Here is an 18,305-nt window from a genome sequence, read left to right as displayed (position 1 = left end):
AATGTAAAATTTAAAAGGAAAAGTCACATACAGGTGGAGGGAAGTCGTTTTTACTCTATGTCATCTTAATTTGTATTGAGAAGGAGAAGGGGACGACAGAGGACGAGATGGTTGGACAGTGTTCTCGAAGCTACCAACGTGAGTCTGACCAAACTGCGGGAGGCAGTGGAAGACAGGAGTGCCTGGCGTGCTCTGGTCCATGGGGGTCACAAAGAGTCGGACACGACTAAACAACAACAATTTGTATTGATTATTCTATCTGATATGTTGATATTTGAAATTTGTTTTTGTTTTATTTTTGCAAAATAAAAATAAATAAATAAATTAGTAGTAGTAGTAGTAGTAGTAGTAATAATAATAATAATAATAATAATAATAATAATAATAATAATAATAATATCCCACCTTTCCCCCCAGAACCATGACTCGAGGTGGCTTGCAACAATTAAAACAAACACTGATAAAACTAAAAATGTAGTAGTTAGAGAGCAATGACAAGTGCCACAAATTATCACTACAACACTTGGGAAAACTACTGGTTGTGTGTGTATTGTGGACTGAATTACTGGGGAAGCTAAGTTAAAGGGCATACTGTAATATGGGACAACTCCTGAATGGCAAACAGGTTTTGAGGAGGGGGGGGGGGGAAGGCTCTCACACAGAAAACTAAAATAAAGACTTAAAAGTGCCATGGGAGGAATTCAATGCCGCGTGAGTGGACATCTGCTCACACAATGGGACTTCAGTTTCCTCTCATCTCCCCCTGCAGCCCCCCACCCACCCATGTGCCCCGCAAATTGGCTCCAGAGATACCCCAACACACCAGGAGAAGATTTCGAAGGCACACTGAGGACCAGGATAGGGGTGAAAGAAAGCAGAAGCCTGTTCCCTCGGCTCACAGCCAATGTTGGATATACAACCTTACGGCTTGAAATTTGCATTTATACAAATTTTCACGAACACATAAATGCGGATGCAACACTATACCTAGTGGGATATCGCCTGGCTACCATGAAAGGAATACTGCTGAGTATGTTTTACTTATCAGCATTCTCATTCAAATAATAGTGACATGTATACCTATTATTATGGATGCTTATTGAGCCACAGCTGCACACTTAAGCTGTAATCAAAACCAGACACCCTAGGAACAAGTTTAACTCACACAAGTTACCGATGTGTTCTTGTTTAATTAAACCCAGTGTCTGAAAGCTCTGAAGTGTGCCATGCTCAGTTTTCACTGCAATCTCTCAGAAAATTGAGGATTTGCAGAAATTCTAGTGTTCTCAGCACTTTATGTCGCCTCCTTGTGGGGGGGGGGGACCCCATACCCATTTTTTAAACTTCGCTGCCAGAAGATTAAAGGAAGATTAGTAGCAATTTGTAGCTGAAGATCAGAAGCAGGAGACCACTGCTGTGTGTTATGTGTCCTGCTGGTGGACTCCCCATAGGCATCTGGTTGGCCACTATGAGAACAGGATGCTCTGGACTAAATGAGCCTTTGGGTTGAACACAAAGGTAATATCTTCTACTCACTGGTGGTTACACCCAGCATTCATGCCTTCCCTCTAAAATCTGAAGCCACGGGGGTGTTCAAAGCTCTCCGAACGCAACTAAGGAAAAACAAAAACGGTTGTGTCTAACTAAATCATTGCACATCCAAAACAACGTCTGTGAGCAGTGCTCTGGCGATTCCCCCCAACCTTCTACAAAAGATTTGTGGGGCACTGCAGGTGATTCCTGGTGGGAGGAAATCCCACCCAATAATTTGGATGGTTGCAACTCCAAGTCAGCTTCAACAGTAGTGTGCTCTCTCTCCCCCCCCCCATGGCCCCAGAGGCGAAATTAAGGCCCCCAACTTTGAGGAAGGAAGAATCCTGTGAAAATCAGAAGCTGCTCCACTGAACTAAGAGCAGCATCCATCCAGTTACCGGTACATCAGGCATAGGCAAACTCTGCCCTCCAGATGTTTTGAGACTACAATTCCCATCACCCTTGACCACTGGTCCTGTTAGCTAGGGATGATGGGAGTTGTAGTCTCAAAGCATCTGGAGCACCGAGTTTGCCTATGCCTGAGTTACATCATCATCTGAGGGCCTTCATTGTGTGCCCCTCCATGAGAGATCTGGAGGATGGCAACCCGAGAACAGGCCTTTTCAGTAGTGGCTCCCCGCTTATGGATGCTCTCCCCAGGGTGGCTCACCTGGTACCTTTATTACATATCTTTAGGCACCAGGCAAAAACGTTTCTCTATAATCAGGCCTTAACATTCTAGGGCCTTTGGAATGTGTTTGTGGGAGGGGGGGGTTATTGGTTGATATTTGCTTTATTATGTATTTTGTGTTCTCATTTTGTATTATGTTTTGAACCACCCTGGGATCTTCGGACGAAGAGCAGTTCTGTATACAAATTTAATAAATAAAGTAATAAATAAATAATGGGCAAGCCCATAGCTCACTCACACAACAAGCCCACCACACAAATTCAGACATTGTGTGAATGGCTCCCATATGAACAACAAACAAAGTTCCCCCATGCTGGGGGGCAGGGGAGTCTGAAAGACCCAGAAGAGCTTAGTACCTCAGGGGGGGAAAGTGTGTGAATTCCATCTTAAGAACATGTCCTGAGGAAGCAAATCTCTTTGAACACAGTGGGGCTTTGCCCCTGAGTAAACATGTTTTTAGGGCCAGACTGCAAAGCCTTTCAACTGAGAAGAGGCAAGAATTTGCCAGTCGCAAAACACTACAAATTACGAAGAATATATGGCCGAGGCATTCTAATAGGAACAGAGCCAGATATGGAACAAGGGACAATAGGGGCGGCAGGTTCAGAGAGCCTGCTGAAGGGAGTTAGCTGATCAATGCTAAAATTAAAGAGGCGGGAAATGTTTTCAGTGGGAAGCTCGGATGAGAGTACAGAGGAGAACAGAAATCCTTATGCTCTCCCTCAGTCCTGCTGAGCTATGCGACAAGCTGGCCTTTGGAGATTACAGCTCATTCTCAGTTCCATTCCATTTGTTCAGCGATACTGAATAGGATTTAGGGGTATGAAGCCATAATGGCCAAGCTTGAGTGAGCTGCCTACACACACACACACACACACACACACACACTTCTTTACCAGGGTCAACTTTGGCATTTTGTTTTCCCTCAAGCCCCCCCTCCCCCCCCCCCCGCACACAACAAAAAAGAGACATTTTCCAATTTAGGGCTTGTAAAAGTATTTCATCAGGGGCACAAAGCAGACTGTCTAAGCACCTCCTGGCAGCTCCAGTTATCCTGAGCTTGGCTAATTACTAAGAAGTTCTTTAAAATGTTTTTGGAAAACTCCTCCATCTCCAAGAATACATGTCATGTCTCAATCAAGAGAAACTGCTAACAGAGTGTAATCCACAGAAGTCCACGCCATAATGATAAAATGTGCTTTTTTAAAGGTGCCCAAGACTGTTTCCGCTGCAAGAGACAAAGCATGAGGGACCCCCCCCCCAAAAAAAATTAACGTTCAGCAAGTGTCATTTGAAATTTTTATTCCAAACACACACACACACACCTGGAGAGCTGGAATCAAAGAGTCGTGAATTAGGCCAGGGGGTTCCAAAACTGTGGTCTGTGGATTTGTGGTTGAAGATGGGAAGCAGCAAACCCAAGGCATCGACATTTCATATTGACTTTTGTCTTTTTTTTATTGGTTCGTTTGCTTATTATATTTTATCTGAAGCTACTACAATTTGATTTCAAAGTGCGACACAATTAAATCCAACACCGAAGAAAAAATGAAGCAATAAAAATACAATTAAAAATCATATTGCATTTAGCGCAACACATTACGTTTGCTAAAACAGGCAGAAAAGAAAAATCATTAAGTGGTCTGCCAAGACCCTCATAAATTTTCAAGTGGTCTATGGGGGCAAAAGTTTGGGAATCACTGATTTAGGCTGAGCATTTAATGATATACTTTGTTGTTGACTGCTCTGTTCATTTCAATGAGTACTTCTATTTTGTGTGTTCATATCAGTCTGGAAGAATGTCAAGTTTTACTTGCTTAAGCAAAAAACAAAAACAAGCAAAAACTTCAACCCAAACTATCTAGTGGTTTACTAGCGATGTATTTAGTCAGCAGATAATCAACAGTTATATTTTTAAGGCAAAAATACATTAACTGCTTTCTATAGTTCATGCTTATCCTGACCTCCCCTCAAGGCATTCAAGCTTGCAACCATTTTATCTTCACAACATATCCCTGTAAGGTAGGGCGTGGTTGAGAGAACAGAGCTTTCTCACCCAAGATCTCATTTAAATATTTGTACACTGCTTTTCCATAGAGCTAAATTCAATGTCAGTTATATTCCTGGTAGATCCACTGAAATTAGTGTACTTATTTATTTCAGTCAGCCTACTCTGAATAAGCGGGGGTGGGGTGGGGATAATGACATAACCAGAAAGCAGAGATGTGGAATCTATCCTGATTTGCAGGGTCACAACAACCCCCTGCCCCGGGACTCTTGGCTGTTTTCAAAACAGTTTAGTGAGTTTCTTAGCTGAATTAGGATTTGAACCCAAGTCTCCTTAGTGTTAACACATTCACTACACCAAAAAACACACCACTTTAATCTGCAAAGAGCTTTTAAACAGTCCATAAACACCTTTCATGTGCTCACACCAATTCTGAACAGATTACAGTATACAGTTGGAAAAAGACTTAATGCATATGATTAGACAGCTCATATCTCGTTTTCTGACTTCAACAGGATAGGGATATTTTGTCTGTTTTAAGTTGACCACTGAGCAACACTCAGGAATGTAACATTTATTAACTGCATTCAGTTAACACGGAGGTGTAATATCTCTGGACACATGCATGAGTGTATATACACACACTTCTCGCACAAACATCAGCAGCTACAGGGATCACATCATTTCATCCATACTGCTTTAACTTTTCACAGGGGATCATTTTTTTCCAACAGGACTTAGGGGTCGGTTACACATCGCCACAATCTGATATCTCCAACAGAGATTAGGTAGGAGCCAATTTAATCGAGGTGGGAGATTTGCAAGGAACATGTAGAAAGGAGAAGCAATTTGGGCTGATAGCCTCAATTTTCTTTGCTCCTGCTCTGGATGACAATTTAGGAGGGCAATAAGAACATGGGCAGCCTGAAAATTATTGAGCATATAGAAGAATAAGCCTTGCTGAAGAAGAATCAACATGGCCTCAGCAAAGATCAAGTCTTGTCTCACTAATCTTGCAGTGCTTAGATGTGTCAACAAGTATGTGGAAACAATGATCCAGCATACAGTGGTACCTTTGGATGCGAACGGGATCCGTTCCGGAGCCCCATTCGCATCATGAGCAGTCCGTAACCCGCAGCACCGCTTCTGCGCACGCGCGGGTGACGATTTGGCACATCTGCGCATGCGTGGACCGCCGAACCCGGAAGTAACCTGTTCCGGTAATTCTGGGTTTGGTGCGTTTGTAACCCATGCCATTCGCATCCCGCAGCAAACGCAACACGAGGTACGACTGTACTTTACCTGAACTTTCAAAAAGCTTTTGCCTGAGCAAATAAAATAAAAAAGAGGTCAAGTCCTCTTATGAATCACTAACTGGAGGTAGGAATACATGGTCAGTTCTCTTAACAGAGGGAAGAAAGACATGGGGTTCTCCAAGCAACTGTATTGGGACCAGTGCTTGTTAACTTATCCATAAATGATACGGAGTTTGGGGTGAGCCAAGTTTGCCAGTGAAACCCAATTATTCAGGATGATAAAAGAAGGAATTGCAATGGGCTCCAAAATTGGAGAAATGGGCATTAAAATGGCAAATGCAGTCCAATGCCAGTATACAGCAGGGTAGATTTGATTTAAATCAAACTGATTTAAATCATGATTTAAATCACTAGTCAGTAAGGCTCAGGGCCGATTTAAATAAAAAAAATCCCATTTAAATAAAAAAAAATCCCATTTAAATTGGATTTTTTTATTTAAATCGGATTTTTTTATTTAAATCGGCCCTGATTTGATTTAAATCGTGATTTAAATCAGTTTGATTTAAATCAAATCCACCCTGCAGCAATGCACATTGTTTCTAAGGACACATATATACACTGATGGGATCAGAGCTCATGGCAACCGAACAGTAAATATATATCGGAGTCATGGTAGAAAACCTCAACCCAATGAATGGAAGCTGTGAAAAAAGTTCTCGTGGTAAAGATCATTTGGAAAGGATCTAATATAAAGCTCCCAGCACCTAAATGCCTTGAATATATTCATCTATGGTACAACCACACTTTGAATACAGCACTGCCTTTGGTTCCGGTCCCCACCTCTCAAAACAGGATGCTGTAGAGCTGGAAAAAGCCAACCATTATTTTGGCAGGGCTGGAGCAACTCCTTTATGAGGAAAGGTGTTCAGGGACTTTTAGTTTGGAGGGGCAGGTGAACGGGGTGGGGGAGAAGTGCGTACAAAATAATGCATGTGTGGAGAAAGCGGACAGTTTTCCTTCCTTTCCCAAGAACATGGATAGAGGGTTGTTGTTTTTTTCTCCTCATAATGTTAAAACCTGGAGTTGTTCAGCAAAAGTGAAGCAGTTCCTTCGCAAGGCACCTGAGTTAAAACGTACGGAATTTGCTACCACGAGCCAACTTCAAAAAGCAGAAAAGACAAATTCATGGAGGATAGGGCCCTCAACAGCTACTAGTCATGGCGGCTGCGATATCAGAGGCAAGCCATGCCACATCTGACCTGAATACCTGTTGCTGAGGAACAGCAACAGGAGACAAATTCTTCCCTCAGCTCCTGCTTGCAGTCTTCCCCAGAGGCAACTGGCTGGCCACTACGAGGAATGAGAATGCAGGACTGGAAGGCTGGGGCTCGTCTTATGTTTTAATCCCATGTGCACATAATCAGAAGTGTTGTTGTGAGGCCCATGAGGTGTGACCAAACTACCAACGGACCAGCTTCAAAATCTTTTCCACTGAGTCTCTCTCTTCCCTTTGTCCATTTTGGGGAAGAAGTTAAACTCTCACAGCAATTCTATCAACCTTAAGTGAGCAAGAGAAAGGGTTTTACAGCTTTAAATTTTAAAAAAGTGTGTGTGTGTCTGTGTGTCGGGGGGGGGGGGCTGCCAGGCCTGAAATTCCCATTTTGACGTTCTCCACACTTTGCACCTGGCATCTGTTGGCAGCAAGCGTTCAGTTTCCTATACTCTTGCAGTCATTATTTTTTCTTAACCGCGGATAATGTTCTCAAGTAAATCACACTTCAGACGTTTTATATCTTTTGTTGCCTATCTGAGCTTCAAAGCCAGGCACCAAGAAATTGTGGGCTGGGAAGGTGGGGGGGAGCCTCAGACTGCATGCTAGGTTTAAGATCTTCCACTACCTTGCAACACACACAAGCTGTGGCCTCTCCTCCCCAACCACACACAATGATACTCGGTTTTTCAAAACCACATGGGAGTTTGAGTGCAAAGCAAATTACACAGAGAGCAGTTAAAAGTTCAAATAAATAATCTTATATAATCACTGTCACACACCGCACTGAAAGGAGGACACTGTTCAGTCTCATGTGCAGAGTTCCAGTTCCCTGTCGGCTCTTTAAAAAAAAAAAAATACATTTCCCTGCACATGCTAGCGCCAGAGGTTACTGCATTATATTCCACGCCCGACAAGGCAAATCAATATGTATAATATGCACACACACACACACACACACACACACACAATCCTTAAACTCTCTAGGAGGTCTTGGCAACACCACAACAACCAAGCAAGTTCATAAGATATGATACTAACACTGAAACCGTTTGCTACTATTTACAAAACATAAAAACGTCCAAGTTAATTCTGTAGCTGTCACGAGCCTGCCGCGAGACTATTTGTTTAAAGTATTACTAGCAGCCTTTCAGGGATGGGGATGTTTTCTTGTATACATTTTAACTGCATTTATAGGAAATTTTATAGTGCTGATACACATCTCAAGCTGTTGCTATCTGCCCTCAGCTGAAGGGCAGGGTGGGTTAGAAATTCAGTAAATAAACAAAGCCAATCTTCCATTCACAAAGCGTGGACTTTCAAACAGTGAAACGCTGTGCTTGTTTACTCAGAAGTAATTCCCATCAAGTTTAATGGTGCCTGTTCCCTAGTAATTGATGTGCTTAGGGCTGCACAGGAGGGTTTAGGCTCTCAAGAACAGCCGTCCTTGAAAAGTTAAGAAGCATGGCCAAAAAAAGAAAGGGTGGGGGAAGATGCCCCTCTCCCAATTGTGCCAGGAGATTTTAAAGAAACCTACAGCTTAGATTCCCCATCCAAACATTGCCCCAAAGACCTAAACACGCACACACCCTGACTTACACAAGGAGTGAAAGCACTGAAGATGGGAAACTCTGGCCTGGTTACTTAAAAGTTTTCCTGGGGTATTTTGAAGCATGGGTGGGGTTGGGGGCACAAAGGAGATCGGGATCTACAGGTACACAGATCTACAGAAGAGTTAGAAGGGACCCGAGGATCATCTTGTCCAACCCCCTGCAATGCAGTGATATGCAGTTGTCTCCCATACAGGGATCAAATCAAACCTGCAACCATGGCATTATCTGCCCCACACTCTAATCAGCAGAGATCTGCAAGGGTTCCAGACTCACAAGTGTTGAGCAACAGCACAGAGCAAAATGACTTTTTCCCGCGCCTAAAATCAGGTTGCTGAAAACAAGAAAGCAAAGCAGGAACGGACCGCTGTGTAGAAGGACAATGCAATAAGCTGAGTTCTGGTACCAGTATTGGAAACGAGCTCCTAGGCTCTAAAATATGCTCAGAAAGGCACCCTGTTTCTCCTATCAGCATAAGTGGCCTCTTGCAAGTGTGAAAGGTGACAAGGATATGTTGCGATCTGCCACAACAAGAGGGAAAACAAAGCTCTAACGAAAATCTATTTGAGAGAAGGTAATGTTATGGCAAAATCTATCTCAGGGATGCGATACCACTGGCAGTGACTGGCTTTTAAAACAACTGAAATTGTTCAACTCAAGTTGGAAACAAAACAGATGAAAGATGCAGATTTACACAACTTTCTTCTTCTTCTTCTGGTCCTATCTTCTCCTCAGAGAAGTAAGAGTTCATATTTATCTTCTATCGGCTGAGGTGCTGGTGAAAATTCATAGAAAAAAAGAGAATTCAAACATATTGACTGATTTTTCAAGGGTAGCCATTGTGGTGCCTCCTCCCCACCCCCTTGTTGCTGTGAAATCTGGGCTACCATTCATCCCTGTTCAGTGTGCCAAAGATCAGGAAAGATGTATAGTCCAAAACGTCTGAAGAGCACCATGTCGGATACACCAGTTTAGTGTTTCACAGGCAATTCAGTTTTAGTCTTAGTCTTTTAGTCTTAGAAATCACAACACTTCATAATTCAATTTTTTTAAATAAATAAAAAAGCTCTTGTTACCTGATCTCATGGCACTACTTTCTAAAATGGCCAAGACCCAAAATTTACTAATTTCTAGTGAAGATTTCTAGCAACAAAACTAGCATTGGTACAGCCACATATCAATAGTTTTAGAATAAATCACATACAACTATTCTAAGGAAACAACATTCTGCGATTTTCTTTTTTTCTTTTTTAAGACTATGGCTTTTCATGGGTTTAGAGCTCACTTTTGTCAAAACGCATGGAAGGGACTCTAGAGAGTTCCTTGAATGCTTCGTGCATTCAACAAAGAGTACTCTAGCCCACAAAAGCATAAACTTCAATCAGTAAGTTGGTCTTCTCTTCAAGATGCTACAGGATTCTTGACCGGTATTGCTCCAACAGCTTGCACAGATATCCAGAGGAGTAAACAGAAGAGTTATAAATTGCTCTTGATACAGTACATAGTATGGCAGCTACTAGTGTAGTCCCTAACTGTTACCCATATAGGAGTTACTATGAACATGGTATGAATACTGGGAGAAACAAAATCTAAGGAGCTTCACCCTTCATGTGGTACAATAAATATTACCACTCTAAAGCTTAATCAAATGAACATTCAATATTTAACACCAGTGCTGCAACTACTGTTAAAATGAAGCTGGCATATATTAAAAGCAAGAGAAGTGTCATCGAGATGTCCTCTTATGGTAGCATGAGCTGCCCTAAACCAAACAGCTTCTTAACTCTGTGCGTGCATGGACAGAGAAAGAAAACAGTGCAGGTTTCCAGATGTGAAATCCTTCCAAAAAAACAAGTATGGCGGATTATAGGAATTAGGGTAAAGTAATGATCATCTAGTAATCACATTTGTGCTTCACACACTCAAAAGATCAACAACTTGCAGCTCTGCAGCAGCAAAGTTTAAACATATGATATACTCCAGAGTTTCACACGTCTGTAAAGCATGGTTGTAAATAACTTAAGATAGCAATATAATTATGGTGGCGGTAAATAAATTGTACTCCAGAGGCTGACAGCTAAATTATAATGACATCAATCTGAATTAAACATTCACACTGACACAGCACTAAGCAGACCACAATTGAATGTTTATCTTCCCTATCTCAGAGGGAGAATTTAGCCTACATTACAACATAAGAAATGCAGAATTCTAGTCAAGGCTTTGAATTGAAGATAGGGATGTTAATAGTTCAGCTACCACTCTCTTTTCTGATACAAACAGAACCTATTAGCATCTTCAGGTCTCTTTCAGCATAAAACCCCTAATGGCACAATATTGCCCATCTTTAATTCCAGTCCTCCATATGTACAATGGCAGAAGCTTTGTAATATTTGGGTACACGATACATATACACAGATGTTTAGGCTGCTGCACAATGTGGTGGCCAATAAAATGAACTTATCCAAATTCTCATCCAGAGGCTACCTATATGTTTCATTCCAGATTTAAACATACCCTATTCCATAAAAACTAACGCTGACATTCTTGTACAATGTGTGTTAAACTACTCTAACATATTTAAGTAGAATACCATATTTGACTTGTGTCTACTTTTAACTCATGTTGCTCTTTGCTAAAAAAAAAAAAATCTTTAACCTGCAACACGCAGCAGCAACTGGAACATGGGAAGAATGAGTTTTCCTGGTACCATCTTAAAAACAGCAACAGTAATAATTTACATCTAAGAAGCCAATATAGCTATACGTTTTATGAATAACACCTATATACAGGTAACCTTTTACTACACTCCCACTTTCTGACTGGATCAAGTGTGATGGTATTATTAGGTTTCAAACCATAGGTTGTAATCTTAAACACATTTAGTTACACATTTAGTTTCAAGTAAAACTCCCTTTGCTGGAGTCAAAGGGAATAATCCCAAATGTGAAGATTTATCAGGATCTGAACGCAAGTGCGAATGAAAATCAGAAAGAGTCAGGCACCAACCACAGGCTCATTTATCCATATTTTAATACCTTAACCTCAAATTGGCCACACGGGTCCCAATTCTGAAGAAAACACGATTTAATCACTTAATAACTAATAAGAGGAGAGTCTTGTGAAACTGTTCTAACAGATAACAAGGGCCTAGTGTGCAGCAACCAGGGGCGATTGGCCTACATCTGCTAACCATTTTGACTTTTTTTTTTCCTCCCAAAGTTCATCATGTTAAGTTTTCCCCACTTTGGGGTGCAGCTATTAATTCCTTAGAAACACAAGGAAGTGGGTCGAACAAGTAGTAAGATTATTCTTTGTCCTGAAGAGGCAAACAGCAACCTTTTATTCACAGCTCCTCCAACTTTCACCACTGAGTTAGAGGTGAAACATGAGATATGTAATCTCACACAGAGCTGGAAGAAAGGGGGGGGGGTGAGTTTTCAAGAACTAGTTCTAAATGTCTGCAGGAAAGCATAGGCAATTTTTAAATTAAAAAACCCCACATATCTCAAATACTGAGATTATACACATAAACCCAACACCAATACACCACAGCAGCTGTTTACAGAGTGGTGATATACACCGTGATAGTTCTTGAGGATCTGTTTTACTCTTATAACACCCTTGGCAAGCCTTAACTACCTGATCTTGTGCATAATAAAGACTCTTAACAGTAAAATCCTATCAATGTTTACTTGAAAGGGCCTTACTTGCTACCGTGTGTCTGTGTCTGTGTGTGTTTTAAGAATGAAACCTTAGACTCCCAGTTCTTCAGTTCTCCATAGTCCTACATAGGTGTTTTAATCATCTAAGAAAGGGACTATTAGATCAAACTCTTATATCCCATGGCAAGAATAAATGCTTCACAAGTCAGATACAGTAAAAGTTCTTTTTTTTAAAAGAGTTCTGGAAAATCTTCAGCCTGTCATCCACTTTTATGTTCAGCTCCACGACTGATCTGATCCTTAGGAGCTAACCCCCGTGCCACACTACAGACATTTCTAAGCCTAAATGAAACTGAGTCTTATAGGGACATCTACACAGTAAACACAACCCGGCCTCTTCCCCACACCTTTGCAACAACACTGCCAACATCTTCAGAGACAACAATATTTTTAAAAACTGCAAGTTTGCAGACTGGTGTCCCAAAAAGCTTATCTGGTTAAGAAGGACCTGGAGGTCTCCCAGCCTGGGTGGCAAAGTTTCACAAACACACACAGACACACACCCCCCCAAAAAACCCTTTAAATGTTCAGAATTTGATGCTTTCCCTTTAAAAGGCAGAACATCTCATTCTGCAGAACATCCCTAACTACAAGGGGAATGAGCAGCCTCTATTCCCACCGGGATCTTTCCACAAGGATATGAGAACTCTCTACCCCCAAAGGGATCTCCCAGGAGTTAGTTGCTTGGCAACCGGTTACAATTAGATCTCTCAATAAAGGGAAAACGGAATATTACATTAATCACAGAATGCAGTGAAGAAAAGGGTTAGGAGCTGGCCTTCAGCAAAGACTTTGAAGGAGGTTGGGAGGTTTGACTGGGAAAGAAATTAACGGCACAAGAAAGCAGCATACTCCATTCAGAACTTTTGACTTCGCAGGCGGGAGACTTACAAATAGACTGCCCAGGTAGGCAGCACCTCGGGAACCTCTTCCAACCCCCGGTTGCTGCAGTCCACACGATCACCGCTACACGTGCAGTTCACGTCGCAGGCCTGCCGCTCCGAGCAGCAGCCGAACCCCATCAACGTTTGGGAAAGGATGAAGAAGGTCCAAAAGGCATCTGAAAAGAGCAGGGACCCCCACTTTCCCCATCCCGGCAGCGCCATTTTGTATCCTGGATGGAGGGGGGGGGGTAGGAATAAGAGGCCAGAAGCGCAGAGTTGGTGGTATCCCACCAACTAAAAAATAATAATGAAGTACTAAAGACAGAAAGGAAAAGTCAAGGAAGTGCCAACAACTCGTCACTGTCGTTCAGCCTAGATCTCTTTTGCACCAAGTCTCTAGGCCTCCAGCGACATTTACTAGTCAGACCATGGCAGCTCAAAGTGAGGCTGCAGCTGCAGCAGCTGCAACAGCAACTCCTGAAGTTTCTCCGGGGGCCGGTCTGGAGTTCGCTCGTCGGGGGGCCAGCAGCCCAGAACCGGCTCATCCAGAGAGCTGAATTTCAGTGCCACTAAAAGAGAGTGAGAGGAAGCGAGGCGGGATGGAGCCTCCCGAGCTCTTGGCACCAGCGCCAAACTTTAAAAGTCTTCCTCTTCCTTCTCAGCGATCGCCACTCGCGCAATAAATAAGGGTCCGGATCCTGCTGCTGGAAAAGGCAGGGGTGGCGCGGGGGGGGGGGGATAACAGAGTCCTGCGCCCCGTCCCACAGGCGGGCGCCTTGTTGCTGCTTCTGTTGCAAAGAAAAGAGGTCCCCCAGAAAAGTCCCTCCGCCTTCTTCTCCCTTTCCCCCCAGCTGCAGATTCCGCCTCGCCTCCGCTTCCCGGGAAGTGTCTCAGCGCTGCAAGGGGAGAGCCGGCGAGGAGGGCTGCATCGCTGGCTGCTCGAGCGGGCCGATTCCTTGCTCTCTCTCTCCCCTCTTCCTTTTCCCGGGGATCAGACACCTTTTCCCAGGAACCGGGATGGATAGGTGGGAGGGAAGCGGTGCTTTATCTCCGCCTCCGCAACTTTCTCCTCTTGGGCTTTTTCCCTGGCCGCCCCCCTCCTCTTTCTCCTCCCCCCTCCCGACACCTCCCACTCCCGCCTACCCTGAGCCAGCAGCCCTTAGCGCCCACACGGAGCGCTGCCAGCCGCGATCCTCTCGGGGCGCCCCCGAAGCCTGCCAGCCACCATCTCTCCCTCTCTTTCTCGCCTTCCCTTCCACTTTCCAGCGCCCTCCTCCCCGCACCGCAAGCGTCGCTTCCCCAACTCAAACCCACGTTGGGCACATTGCAACACGTTCCATCCCCTCCTCCTCCCCCCTCCTCCTCCTCTTCCAGCAACCCGCCTCTCGCTCTGCATTGGCTGCCCCGAGTTCCACGGCGCGCCCGCCCGCTTCCCGATTGGACAGGAGGCCCTCCCCTCTCCGCCCCACCACCCGCGCGCCGCCTTTCGGATACACAACGTTCCATTGAGGTTGGCAAGGCCGTCAATCAGAAGCGAGTAGGTCCCGCCTCCCTTTCCCACCCAAGGTGTGAAAGCGGGAGGCTCCCGCTTAGGCAGCAGCCGCGCGCGTCTTAAAGGGGAAGAGCGCGCGGGCGCGGGAGCTGGAAAGAGTCGCTCATTTTCTCCGCTTTTTTGCGTGCTGCTGCTGCCCGAGGATCTCCCTTCCTGGCCCTTCAGTGGGAAGAGCCGGGCTGCTAGTAGGAGGACCGCGCTCCCCCACCTCCCCACACACACTTCTAAGGCACTCCAAAAGCCTGTGTGGGGCAGCGATGCTAAGAGCCCAGCAAAGGCTGCGGCGCGACGCGCGCTCTGGGGCTGCTTTTGGAGCGAGCCGCAAGTTGCTCAGCAGAAGCGCGCAAGGGAAGAAGGGTTGCGCGGCAGCGGAGTGCAGTTGGCCAAGGGGCTGGGACCCCCTCCTAGCCTTGGCTAACCCGCTCCGCTCCCCGCTTCTGATTCCCCATTCCGGGGGTGCCAACTTGAATAAAATATTGGTGGGAGGGGATCCCGCATATTCGATCAAAGGATGCGATCAAATGAGTTGTGTTTTAATTTTGAAGGGCAGGATCATATAGGAATACAGGGAAGTAGATTTGAATAAAATATTCGGGGGGGGGCAGGTAAGCCCCGCCTGCATAATAGATCACATGACATGGCGCAAGCACACTACTTCAATGACAATGCTCATCAACTTTGGGGAACCCGACCCCCTCCAAACGTTTTGAAGACCCCCTTCTTGGCCCCTAGATGTTGGCTCCTATGCTCCATTCCTTCACTGTGCGCCTCCGAAGGTAGTAAGGGCTAGAGTGGGGGGGCAGAGGGGAAAATCAGTAGCGTATCTACACTTTTCTTTTTCTTCGGCATATTGTAACTAATGGTCCATTGCTCTTTCGTGTCACCCCAAATCTGAAGCATCCTCACTGTGCCTAACAAGTGGGCTGGCCCTGTTTTGTAGATGGAGTGGAAATGAGTTACCGGCCAGGTGGAAATGAGTTACCGGTAGGCGGAGAAGCAGGAAGTGGGTCTCGCCATACCAGACCTAGATGACCTAGGTACCTATGGCAGCAGGATCAATCTAAACTCCCTAATTGGTAGGACTTAGGCCAGGGGCTTGATGAGCAGATATTGATGGATGGCTGGGTAGATGGGCAGTCGTTACTATATGCTACTGTATAGAGATGACACTCTCAACACTCCATCACAGGTCAGTCACAACAAAAATGAGTTGTAGACATTGAGGTCTGGGTTGTCCCTATGTACCATTTAAAGAGAAGACAACACCCCTTGTGTTTTCCAATATGTGTTGGGCTCTGTGCCTGAGAATATTCATGCAATGGATGCATACAATGGGCATCAGATCAGCCTTAAGCACCATCTGGAGGAAATAAAGCTTCTTTTTCATTTCCCACTGCACATCTGATCCTGACAAGCACTTATGCACAGGCTGCAACCTTTTGCCCACAGAGAATCCCAATGAAATTACAATTAGGTTATACAATATACAGTCCTGTATTCGCTTCTCAGATCCGGCTCCACATATTACAGTGGTACCTCGAGTTAAGGACTTAATTCGTTCTGGAGGTCTGTTCTTAACCTGAAACTGTTCTTAACCTGAGGTACCACTTTAGCTAATGGGGCCTCCCGCTGCCGCCACACAATTTCTGTTCTCATCCTGAAGTAAAGTTCTTAACCAGAGGTACTATTTCTGGGTTAGCGGAGTCTGTAACCTGAAGCGTCTGTAACCCGAGGTACCACTGTACTGGCTTTTGTGCTAGCCCCATTCACAGTTATTTATCTATGTTTTTAATATACTGTATGGGCAAATGCCTGGCTTTTTAGCTCAAAGGCTGAAAGTTCCAGGTCGGGTTAGGATAGCCACCTAGAATTACCAGAATCTGTAGCCTCCACAGCCACCTGTGAAGAAGATATTCAACAGGCATGCAGCTTTCCCTGGCACAAATATGTTTTGATTTGAAGGGCTGCACCTGTTGAATTTCAGCACAGAGATCCCAGCACAAGGTTTTTTTTTCCTACTAGTGGTGCTGGTGATATTACTTTTTTTTTCCAAAAATGCTTTTAATTGCTTGTTCTTAGCAGTTTTAATTGATAATTTTAACAGCTTAGATGCTTTTGCTACAGCAGCAGCAGCAACAACAACAGCAACAATTTGATTATTTGTATGCTGCCCATCTGACATTTAAATCAGGTGTTATATACATTTTGTTAATTAAAAAAAAAAGTAGAGAGGGCATTTCTGCCTGTTCCGAAATGCAGCAGAAGTATTATCTTGGATTGTACTCATGCACACTGAGTCTTGAATGTGTGCACAGCAAAAGTAATGTCTCCCATGTAAAGTGACAGAGCTTCCTTGCTCAGCTGACACCTGCCAGATTCATGGTATCCAAAATCTGCATCAATACATCAGTGGTATTCAAGCAGCCTGCCTGCATTCAGGGCAGAAGTCATACTTAGGATGTGTAGCGAAAATGAGTAGAATTCTCCTACTCATTCATACTTAACATTTACTTGTGTATAAAAAATAAATACTGTAAAAAAAACAACAAAAAAACATTTACTTGTGTTACTAGCAGTCATTATCATCATTCTGGCAACCGAGTTTAAGGCACACATGTTTGGCTGATGAGCCCCAGCCATCAACTGAAAACCACTGGTGTCAAACACTGCTCCTGTCTTTTAAAACTTATTTTAACTTTTAAAAATTGCAAACCCATATGTCAAATTTCCTAATAGCTCCATTCAGTGAAATAATAACACTCTTATGATTTTGGCTCTGAAACCATCTTCAGTGGTTAGTTTGCCATGAATTGGGTGGAGCCCAGAGTATTTTTGTTTTTAAAAAAATCAGTGTTGTACTGAAAAAAGTCAGGGTGGCAAAAGGGTCTTGGCAAGGGACCCAGTCAAACATTAAGTAATGTCTACTCTTCATACCCACTTAGGGAAGTATGGCTACTCTGGCAACATTACCTCCCATTATTTTTAGGATAGAAATGAGGACGCTGATAATTTGGAGGGGTTTGTAGGAGGCTAAATGACCATTAGCAGCCAAGGAGCATAGAGTTGGAAACACATGCATTTCTAACTTAAAATGTGTCGATTTAAGCAAGTAAGCTGGTGCTCAGATACTGGATATGTGCAAAGTCAGGTGATTCTTTTTCCATCTCAAGACCTTGGCAAACAGTCAAGCAATCTGTCTTTGGTGCTAGTGTTTTACCTACGGGCCACACACACAGTGGAGGATGCTTCCAAGCCAAAACCAACAGCGAGTTTTCTGGGATTTTTTTGCCTTTTGCGCCGTGTGAAAGGCACTGCACCACCTGCGCTCCTAACCCGTCAGCGTCAAGACCATTTAATTGGCTGCCTCGTCCTCCCTGATGGTTTGGCCTCTGCTGCTTTGGCTTGTCCCCTCTGCATTTTTCTCAGGGGGCTTGGCTGGCAGGTTCTTGCCTGTGTATACTCAGGGTCTCACATTGACCGTATTATTTGGGATCAGGAAGGAGATGTTTTTTCTTCTTTCTTTTTTCACCCTCGGAATATATTGGCTGTCACACATAGCTTTTTCCAGAAAAAGCCAGGGAGGTCCAGTGGAAAGAGCATTAGATTTTGATTCAAGCTGCAATGTGGGTATTGGTTCTGTGGGTAGCTTTCGTTCAAGGTTTTCCACAGAAGAAGAAGAGGAAGAAGTGGGGGTGTCATAATGCCATCTGCTTTGCACAAGGTTCAATCCCCAGCAACTCCATGCAGGGCTGGGAACCCTGTCTGAAACCCTGGAG

At 44.1% G+C, this 18,305-nt stretch overlaps 1 protein-coding gene across 1 annotated transcript in view; it reads right to left on the bottom strand.

The window, feature by feature from the left end:
* Positions 1–13,791, bottom strand: part of LRIG1 (leucine rich repeats and immunoglobulin like domains 1) — a 122,543-nt gene extending 108,752 nt beyond the window's left edge. Inside the window, exon 1 of the mRNA XM_033141261.1 lies at positions 12,985–13,791. Coding sequence (XP_032997152.1) covers positions 12,985–13,199 — 215 coding nt within the window. The 5' untranslated portion in view covers positions 13,200–13,791. The remainder of the gene's footprint in view (positions 1–12,984) is intronic.
* Between the last annotated feature and the right edge of the window lie 4,514 nt (positions 13,792–18,305).

This window comes from Lacerta agilis, chromosome 2 (assembly GCF_009819535.1).
Source record: "Lacerta agilis isolate rLacAgi1 chromosome 2, rLacAgi1.pri, whole genome shotgun sequence".
NCBI classification, from domain to species: Eukaryota; Metazoa; Chordata; class Lepidosauria; order Squamata; family Lacertidae; genus Lacerta; species Lacerta agilis.
The sequence above is the reverse complement of the archived record's forward strand: the minus strand, read 5'-3'. Positions and strand labels throughout refer to the sequence as shown.